This window comes from Coffea arabica, chromosome 2c (assembly GCF_036785885.1).
Source record: "Coffea arabica cultivar ET-39 chromosome 2c, Coffea Arabica ET-39 HiFi, whole genome shotgun sequence".
Taxonomy (NCBI): Eukaryota; Viridiplantae; Streptophyta; class Magnoliopsida; order Gentianales; family Rubiaceae; genus Coffea; species Coffea arabica.
In genome coordinates this window covers 74,358,733-74,369,136 of record NC_092312.1, presented here as the reverse complement: position 1 = coordinate 74,369,136, position 10,404 = coordinate 74,358,733, and the positions used below count along the sequence as shown (strand labels likewise).

Sequence of the window (10,404 nt, the reverse complement as noted above, 5' to 3'; positions counted from 1 at the left end):
GATTTGATATTTTAAATAATTCACAGATTTTAGATGGTTTGGCAGATTACCAGAACTAGAATTGAGCAATGATTCGCGGGTCTGTACGAAAAGTTCAGTAAACTTGAGATTTTAAGAGGGTTAGGCAGATTACCAGAACTAGAATTGAGCAATGATGGTGGTTTAGTCCAAATAGAACATGCATCTAACTGTTAAAGAACAGAATTGGCCTTATTCCATTTGCATTTCTGGTCCTTTTGGTCATTATTTGGTCATCAAAGACGAGGTCAAGAATGAAAATGAATGCTAATTTTATGAGAAATCAGGCTTGATAATAATAATATGTATTATCCCTCAATTCTCAAAATACCAAGGATATACTCCGCAGCAGATCTCGCGTGCCTACCTTACTTTGACTAAAATAAAATCAAGAAGAATATATGGAATTGACTAATTGAGTGTAATCTTGAGAAAAGTATACTCAAGCAAGAACGTTATTGTTTTGAAAATATCACCAACATATCTGAATTGATTGAGTGACGCTAAATCATTTAACCAAAACTTATTCCAAAAAATAAGTGATAAGTAATTTACTTATCACTTAATGTGATATATAGTCAAATATATTGGTGTTTAATAATTTAGCATTTCAAATTTTAGTTTTTAGGTCTGAATTTTATCAGACGCACCCTTAATCTATATTAAAGTCCACTATAGTGTCTATATATTTTTTTTCTTCTTCCACCAGTTTGCAACTTTCAACGCACTAGATTTAGAATGGTGCAGGAAATTAGAAATGAATGGTTGATTTTACCTGCAACTTGGCCCTTATTGTCTTTGGCAAAACAAATGAACGCAAAAATGTCCAACGTGATTCCCTGTGTAAAAGAGTGTTGTCTTGTGCATGGAGCAGAGTAGTCCAAGAGTCGCAGTTCCAATTTGTTGAGGCAGAAGAAAAGTGCCAATGAAGCTGCAGGGGAAACTTTGATGCTAAGAAGCAGATGAAGAAATTGACCCACTTTTCACAAACTGCCATTATGCCATACCTGTTCGTGTTGTTAGGAATTAGGATTGATCTTGAAATCAACGCACAGCACATGGCATGTTATTCTGGCAAACTTTTTTCAATGCTTGAATTTCCCTTCTTTCTCTTCCCATTTGATTGCGATTAGTCTTTTTATCCTTTCCAGTCAAGAAAAGTTACACCGTATACTCGTAGATTCGGACTCATAATCCAATCCGTTTTATTTAGTTTTGTCCTTTTTCCCACCTTCAGCGGGCTAAAGTTTTTCTATCGTCATAATTTTCTGAAAGGTAACTATCTCGGCTTCATATAAAATTTATATAGAATTTTTGAAAAAGACTTTCTTTCGTAAGAAAAGACTTGCTATCTTTGGAACCTGATCCTACACCGCTGCTCAAAACCACCTTGGTGGATCGACTCCGTTACATAGGTGGATTGGATTGCTCCAGGATTCCAAGAGAGACTGGGTCTGGGACAAGAAGAGCACATAGGTGGATTTGATTACAGTCTTCACTCTGGAAGAGCTCTTGGTCTTAAAGGGGCAATAGGGCGATAGCAAACAGAAAACAGGTCCTGTTTGCAACTTAGTAGTGTTGAGCTGAGGAGATCTTGTATAATGATTAAGATTTAAATCTCAGAAATTAAAAATTTTGGGTTGAAATCTTTCTCCCCTCTATCTGTCCTATAATGATGTTTTGTTTAAAAGAGAGAGGGTAAGGAGAAGACACAATGTAGATAAGCAAATCATGTAAATGGAAGGGATGTCACTGCATTTGTTGAAACTAGACATACATGCATTTTGTGAATATCTTGCTACTGTCATTCAAAAAAGAGAGAGGGAGAGAAAAAAAAAAAGAAACTTTTACTAGTTCCCCTCACTAAGCGCTAGATGCAAAGCTTGTTCTGCTTCCTTGAGAAAAAGGCGGGTGAGTTGCTTCTGCCCTCGCCTGTACACTATGCCACACCACCTATTCCTGCTTAGCAGCTCGGAACCATTCTTCTCAATCCTGCAGCAAAATGAAACGAAGACATTAGCTCTAGAATCAATAATCTAGAAAAGCATGCTGACTGGTTTGGAAAGTTGAGGCAAACATTCGTCCGAGCAGTAGCACAAAACCAGATGCTAGTACCGTATAGCAAGCAGTACAGGTGCGCTACAACAGGAGGACTAGCCAAGTATTCCTTGCAGCTAATGGTTTCTTGACATCCTTTGACATAGCAAGACTTCACCAACAGCTAAATAGGTAGGAAAAATAGCAACTTAATCTAATGCTCGCACATTTTCAACATTCATGTCATTTCAACAACCATATCAACACAGCAGGTTCTTTTTGATGAGCTAGTTGTATCTCTGGGACATCAACATTCAGGTTCTGAATACTTGTAGAGTTGAAAAGTAAAATGCCAGGTTCTCGGAAAAAGGGTTCTCCAAATATATTCTCCCTAATTCTTTCTTATATGCTGCTATCAGTCACGCATGAAGCAACATCGGACCCTGTGGAAACCACTTTGTTCTGGGGGAATCACTGAAAAGGTCTCACTACTTTTAATACTGAGACATTTTTCATGTAATAGGAAGAGCATTGACCAAACACGTGATTTAATGGGTTAACAAACTTAAGATGCCGTTTATAGGTTGGAAAAATCAGCAGGCTAAGGGCATAATTGTCTTTCATCATTTAATTGCATGCTCAAGCAAGACAAACTGCAGCGTTCACTCTCATCTTATAATCAAGTCCCAAGTCTGAACACACTTTACATGATACCTTATGCAGTCCTCAGGAACTTCAGCAAAGTGAGACTTCTCTAATAACTCAGTGTCACTATCTTCAGTCCCAGAACCCTCTTCAAGATCCATCAACCTTCACCATACAAAAAAAAAATTATTCAAAGTAATAGTTAAGGTCCAGGAAATTTCAAGCAACAGCAAGGCAAAAGTAAAGAAATCATAGACAAAATTCTTCTCTAATCAATTTTTGCTGTAGCATGGAAAACTGGTAATGCTATTGATGGAATCATATCCAGCAAGTTACAGAAATTACTTCATGTTCAGAAGATCAACAAGCAGTTGCATCGCTCCAGAATCCCCACAAGCCTCCCATATTGCAGCTCGAACTTCTGTGTCAGATGGTTGTCTTTCCCCTTCTGCTCCAACAAGCTACCAAAAATAAGAGAAATAATTACATGTCAAGTAGGGTTAATAAGGTCCAACAAGCATATAGCCCAAAAAATTGTTCATCATATCCCTATTTGAGAAGCTTACATATATATAAAAGTCTCAAGATCACCACAGATAGAAAGAGAAACAACCCAATATCCGGAAAACAAACTCCACTTAATTACTGGCTATCTGTACAATTTCAAGTTAAGTTCAGCCTTCCCAATATCCTGAAGGGAAAGGTAAAGGTCGTAAGCTTCTAATCAATACATTGTTCTAAATGAACAATTTCAATTAACATATACAAAAGAAAATTTTAAATTTTCTTTTCTTTAGAGTTACGATGAGCATATAAGCATTTGCATAGTTCCTTTTAAGACATGTTACTGCTGTAGCTTCTATATTGTCTCTGGACATTGGATTTCTGCAAACAAGGTGCCTGACAATAACTACAACCAATTCTCAGGAGAACTTGGCAGTACTCATTTCTCACGTTCAGGAACATACATGGGGATCATAGCTTAAGAAATTACACAGAGCATAATATTGCTTAAGAATCCATCCAGACAATTCAATCTAGCACTGATCTCACATTGCATGACATGTAGCTTTATATCCCTGGTTCCAATCGACGAAATTGTACTTTGCCTGATAAAAGTATGGAACCACTAATCCAAGATGAATAATTTCAATTATTGACAAGGACTGGACAAAACAAACCTCCTCAAGCAAAGATATGACCTGGTAAAGCTCATTTTCCTTCATGGCTATTGTTCTCAAGGCAGTCAAGAAATCCTCTGGAAATACAAGTGTATTGACATAAGATGGTGACTTGCGCTGACCACTCCAACTATGGCTACAAACCTGACTTCTCAAGTGCTTCTCATTGTTTTCTCCTTGTGGAGTATGTGGAGGGAAAAAACCATGGTTTAACAAACTTCTAGGTAAAAGACATCTCCACTCAGCTTTCTGTTGAATGAGATATAAATTTATCAAAAACACATATTAACACATATAAAACCGCGTAGAAATGAGAATATGTGGATTATGTGCACTTACTCGTGAATATGAATAAAAAATTCTAAGCAAATTTAAGGTACCCAGGCAAATAGCTGACCTGCGCTTCGAGAAGCTGCGCTTTTTGCTCAGAAAAAGTAACATCCTGAATAGCCTCCACAGGATAATTAATCTGTTTTAGCAAGATATATTAATTATATGTAGATTATATATTGTACCCTCTTGGAACAGAATCACAAATCAATGCCTTCTCTTGGCAGCGTTTCAAAATTAATCATCTCATCAAAATTTAGACAGCAGAAAACATACACGAGTAAATTTTTTCATAATTACCATTAGATAGTCATCTGGGTTATCCCTTGTGACAAATCCATACAGATAGAGCAGCTCCTGCAACAAAGTTGAACTCATTAAAAATAATAGAGACCGAATATAAGAGGCTTAAGCTGCTCAAGCTACTGTTTTAGTTAAGCATCCAACCATGAGAACACCATTTGTCAAACACATGGTGATTAACAGTTGATCAATCTATTCTTGTCATTCATAGCTTGTCAAATAACCAGGGATTAAAAGTATCATCACTTTTTGAGATGTATGTCAAAACAAGGTCAATGAGAAGATGACCGGTTTTCAAGTCATTAGCCAAAATTTTGAGCCAGCACACATAGATTGTTCCTAGGATGCCATGAATCAGCGTAGGAAGTATAAATGATTAATTTTATATAATTGGAGGAGGCAGTTGGAGCTTTCAGGTGATGTGATGGTAGTAGTGTAGCACCAGACAGAGCTAACTTGAGCAGAAAGTAGAATTGAACAGTGTTTGACAACAATTAGAGGATTCCAAATTAAACAAAAAGATGGGTAGTGCTTATCATTCCTAACAAGAATAGCAAAACGAGTAGCAAAACCATAAACACTGCTCTCTTCTAGAGCTCCATCAAGCATAGAGGGATATGCCCATGCAATCATGATAAAGAGAAAAAATTAAAGTGACTTCAGTTTCATATATAATTCTTAAGGCACTGTTGAAAGCAGGTTCTTTAAACTATTAACAGTACCACCTGTTCTGCTATTTCATCAGGGCACAGATAATGAAAACTAATGTAGCCCAATTTTTGCAAAAAACACAAAATACCTCATTTCCTTTGTTTCCATAGCTGATGGATATCTCTGTCTCCCTCTGGAAAGAATTCTGTCTAGCTACTCAAATAAAAAAAGACAAGCACCTCACTGGTCAAAGATATTAAAAACTTAATCTAAAGATCCCAGAAGCAGTGCTGGACATAGGGTGAAGGATGCTACCAGAAAGAAGGTACATGGAGAAAGGAATTCCAGTCTCTAATCCTGTTACATCAACTTCCCATGTTGCTAGGGCCTTCAAATCTAAACAGCAGGAGTACCAATAAAAAGGGATGCGTGCAAGTAAAATCCTCAAAATCCAATTTGAAATACATGAAGCTTGCCATACGATAAAAGACATAAGCATTTGCTCCATGTTACTAATTAAAATTTGAAATGTTAATTATTTGCCAACAATTTTACATACTTGATGCATGGCAATTTTTCATGAAAAATAAATACATTAATATACTATATTTATATCAATACATATCATATTACCGTGGTTACAGAAATCTATGCCTGGGACAAGACCTTCAACCCAAGTTGTCTCTCCTAGTTGTTTGGTAGATACAACTCCATCAACTTCACTATCAGCCCCACTTTTTTCGGGTTCTGAGATCAGAGGCTATTTTTAGTGAATCCAGAAATTTACAGTACAAATATGTTGAAAAAGGCACAAATATTTAATCAATAAAGTTCACTTCTGAGGGGGAAAACAATACAAAAGAAGACAAAAGCAATTGATATCAATTTTCAATTAATCAACTACTCACTTAAAATATAATTGGTAGATGGCTCATCCTCTCTGCTGCTACTTGAGATGGCGTCGTCTTGTTTTTCCTCAGCTTCTGGAGATACATAGGACTGGGGAAGAGGAATATTTTGAGCTCGAGTCCAGAAGACAGAATTTGCCCTATGAGATTGTCCCACTTGCAAAGTCAGCATTCCCATTAAATGAGTATAGAGTCCACACAAGGAATATCACAAGAGCAAACACCCATCCTTGGAAAGTACCATACCAAAGGAAGTCATCAAATGTCACCTCACTGCCAAAAGCAATAGGGATCATGTTAGAATTGTTGACAACAATGGAACCAATTTAATATTTCTACTAGAAAGTTTTGTAGGTTACATAACCTACGATTACATGATGCTCACACAGTTGTCAAAATCAATTACCCTGGTAACTCAATACCAAATCAATAGTGAGAAATCACAAAGTCTAGCATAAAGTTGTAATGTGTAATATTGCCAGAGTTCTGGGCTAAAACTTCCAAATGGAGGTATCTACAAAACAAACATGACAAAGTCCTAAGATTTAGTCAACATTTTCACTTAACTTAGGACAGTCTAGCATCCTTCCATAAAGTTTTGGGCTGAAGCTCAATTTTGAATTTGAGCTCAATACGAGCTCAAACTTGAGCTTGAGTCTCATTTGATACTATGTTCGATATGTTCAAGCTCATATTTCAAGGATTGATCTTTTATTTTTAGTTTAATTTTTTCGGTGAATCTTATATATCAGTAATACCTATTACATACTGCATCTAAAACTTAATACGTATTATATATAACATGACAAAAAGTTGCCTTATCAAGCTGACTTTCATAAGTTCAACCACTAAAAGAATAGCCTAATCAAATCTTAATTGTTATTCGAGTTCGTTGAGGTCTGAGGTTGAATCAAGCTCGAACTACCAAAAAGACTTTGGCTTTTCAACAACCCTACAACCAGACCTGACCCACATAGATGCAGCTCAACCTGGAGAACTGATACAGGCATGCTAGCAAGGGAATAATAAAACAAAGAATCTCTGAATGCCAAAAGCTGAGATGAGAATTCCTATTAATCAAGTCATATAATTTCTCCAAATATGCAATATATTGGAGCAATATGGTTTTCAATGCACTGTTTCATACGACATTCGTATCTGAAGAGTAAAGCACAATACAGCTTCAATTTTAGGTTACTATCTGCACTTGAAAATACACTAACACACCTTCATACCCTGGTAGTTTCTTCGGTCAGGCAAAGCATATAGGAGCATGGAGGAACATATTTTTGACCGGCTTCCTTTCTTTGAATATGATTACAAATAATTGAGCAGGAAAACCTTCTCTTCAGGAGCTACTGTTCCTATTTCTACAATGCAATTGTCCTTTTCCAAATTCATCTTGTCCATCTTTTGGTTGAGAAACAGAATTTCTAAGACCTATAGCAATTCTATAGATACCAAATTCACTGGTTTTATAGAGAAGTGATAAGACAACAGTCATGACTATTGGATAAAAGAACTCTACCATAATTTCTCCAATACAACAGACTCCGGAAAAGAGCTCAATATAGCCACAGCATTAAGTGAATATCCTCTGTGGAAAGTTATGGTTCTCTACAGAACAAAATGATCATTTAAACTTCACAATAGTGCAATTTAAACATCAGAGCACCATCCAAATACATGATAAAACAGGCAATTAGAGATATTTGCTTTTTCTAAAATGAGGACAAACTCATTTTAAGGATCTCATCTTTCTTTCTGGAATGCAATATGAACTGATTTGACAACTTCACATATACCTTTCTGGGTAGCCGTCAGCAGTCAAAAGCTTCTCAGCCAAGTTCTTTACTTTCTCATGAAACAGTGACTGCAAATTCTTCTTCTGCAAGACAAATCTGTCTTTAGTAAGGCATGATTACGGAAACTATGAGAAAGCAACCAATCATGTATGGGAAGTAGGTAACTAGAGAAATAATCATCTAGAAGCTACATCTCCATTCAATTCAATCAGTAATGAAGAAATGCAATCAAGTAGATCAAAAGTAAATCAGAACTTCCACCATGGAGTTTATTGTAGGAACGCAAAAAGTCACCTATTTTCTGACAAGAAATCAGGATGCAATGGAAAATGCTTGCATATGTATATCATGGACCCTATACCTGCAACTCAGTTGCTTGATACAACGGTGTCCCCTTCAGCTCTAAAAGCTCTTCATCAGAAAACCAGAGGGAACTCGTGAATGTGGTCGGAAGCAAATCAAAATACCTGACAGAATAAGACAAATGATCACTTCAATGTCATTCTAAAAGTCATTTAATCTCCAGAAAAGGCTGTACATACGGCTTCCAAGAAGAGTTCCTCCGCAGACGTTCCACAGTTAGAAACAAGATAACCAGGAACCTGTCATCCACCGCTTCTTCATCACACATTGCTCTACATTCAGGTCCAAACAATGGATCTTGTAGTACCCTCGTTGGAGTTATTGCTAAATTTAGTGGAACCACCAATAAAATTCCTAGATCCATCCACAACAAGAAATGGTACACATGAAAAGCCTATCGCCTGATATTTTTTTAAAAAAAAATTAAAACAAGAAAATTGAAAGTGGTTTGAAGTTATTACTAGGTTCATTTTCAGCAAGACCAAGATATCATCTGAATCATAACACTAGTCATATTGGTAGATAGTTGAGTCCGTGATAACCAAAAAAATGACAACTTTCCAACTCCCATCAACTTGAAATCGGTGTATATGTTCTATAGGGTCTCAAGTTACAAACTTTATGCTTATTCACTTAACTTCCTTTCTTTTTCTCAGATTTGTCTACGGCCATGAGCAATTAAACCAATCATTTTGAACTTTTGTGACACACTAAAGTACATAGTTTAAGCCTAAAGGAAAATCAGCATACAAAGAAAACAGAAAAATACCATCAGAAACATTGTCTGCAGAAAAAATTCCGAACCCTTTAGTGGAATCACAGTATTTGATATTGCAGCCACGTAGCTGCGCACCATTCACCTAAAAATCACACTTTTACTTTGAATTATCAAATAAATCAATCAATAAATGATATACAATCGGGGATTCTCATGAACAGAAACATTAAAATAGAGAATATTCCAGGTTTTATTAGGGACCTGGAGCCACTGGAGGAAATATTGGAGCTTGGGTTCTTCTGGGCTCGCCATTGCTTTGTTCTAATGAAGAAACTCTCAGTTCATCAGTTGAAACGTGGGTTGGGTTTTAGGCCATATCCACCACGAGAAGCGAGACTGGAGTTGAAACTTGTAAGAGGTTTTAGGCCATCACGCCAGGTGAGAGAAATGGGGTTTACAGATCACAAACGCGCAGCCTTGGCACGAGTTCCTTTATTACTTTAAAATCGCTAGCCCGGGGGGTCTTTTTATAGCTGAAAACGTGATCAAGTTCCTATTTACTGAAAATGAATTGCAAATTCAGATACTCAATATTGGCTTCCCCAACATTTCGGGAGTTTATGAAGGAAGAGAAAAGAAAAGAAAAGATAGCTTAGGAAAGAAAGGAAGAGAAGGGAAAAGATGCATATTTCGTTTGGGAGTTTAATGAAAGAAAAGAAAAGAAATCTCTTTCTCTTATTTGAGAGTTGGAGAGATATGGAAAGAAAGGATTTTATGATAACACAACTTTACATATTTGCCCTTTCTATTTGTAAATCAAAGTCCAAAAATTAGCTTTTTTGTTCCCATAAATAGATTATTTGGACAAGACAAATTTCTAAAACAATTGCATATGCATTCCCACAAGGTGAATAATACAACAAATTTCTTGCTGGATTTCGATTCTCTTGCATGCATGTAAATCGCCTCAAGTTTACCAGTAATTATTCGATTATCTCAATCTTCACTTCTTCACCACTTGATCCATCCTAATGTTTATAAATTTTTATTTGTTGATGGTTAATGCACTGACAAGCATGACGTTTGGCATTTAATATTGAAAGTTTTCATCATTTGATTTTTTTTTTAAAGAAAAATCATTCCAATAAAGGTATTTGAGAGTCAAATATCAAATAAGAACTTGGGACTCTCAAATAGCCAATACGTTTGCAATAGCCTGGGAACTTTGGCTCAACTCCAAATAGCCTGGGAACTTTGGCTCAACTTGGGACTCTCAAATAGCCAATACGTTTGCAATAGCCTGGGGACTTTGGCTCAAGTCCAGAGTAACCACATCCCAAACATATAAACACAGATAAAATATTTTTCTCAAAAAAGAAAGAGACTTTGGTTGTTAGCAAGAACCAATAAGTATGTTTATTGGTTGAAATACAATATTACATCCC

The 10,404-nt window shown here is 36.3% G+C and overlaps 1 protein-coding gene across 4 annotated transcripts; it reads right to left on the bottom strand.

Annotated features, from left to right (window-relative positions):
* Positions 1 to 1,735: 1,735 nt before the first annotated feature.
* Positions 1,736 to 9,564, bottom strand: LOC113727988 (ribosomal lysine N-methyltransferase set10-like). 4 transcript variants are annotated; one of them, XM_072076472.1, is made up of 16 exons: positions 9,221 to 9,555; positions 9,011 to 9,101; positions 8,421 to 8,595; positions 8,240 to 8,345; positions 7,879 to 7,961; positions 6,320 to 6,346; positions 6,074 to 6,213; positions 5,799 to 5,912; positions 5,481 to 5,561; positions 5,314 to 5,378; positions 4,512 to 4,568; positions 4,279 to 4,350; positions 3,903 to 4,130; positions 3,046 to 3,161; positions 2,770 to 2,865; positions 1,736 to 2,010 (listed from the first exon to the last, which is right to left on the bottom strand). In XM_072076472.1, exons 1-16 carry the CDS (start codon positions 9,269 to 9,271, stop codon positions 1,869 to 1,871), a joined length of 1,644 nt encoding a protein of 547 aa, XP_071932573.1. In that variant the 5' UTR covers positions 9,272 to 9,555; the 3' UTR covers positions 1,736 to 1,868. The 4 variants fall into 4 exon arrangements, 3 of the variants coding, with proteins under 3 accessions (XP_071932573.1, XP_027108225.1, XP_071932574.1); XM_027252424.2 differs by having other exon boundaries at positions 3,882 to 4,130; positions 9,221 to 9,543; XR_003457947.2 differs by lacking the exon at positions 1,736 to 2,010 and adding an exon at positions 3,267 to 3,391 and having other exon boundaries at positions 2,832 to 2,865; positions 3,882 to 4,130; positions 9,221 to 9,560.
* Between the last annotated feature and the right edge of the window lie 840 nt (positions 9,565 to 10,404).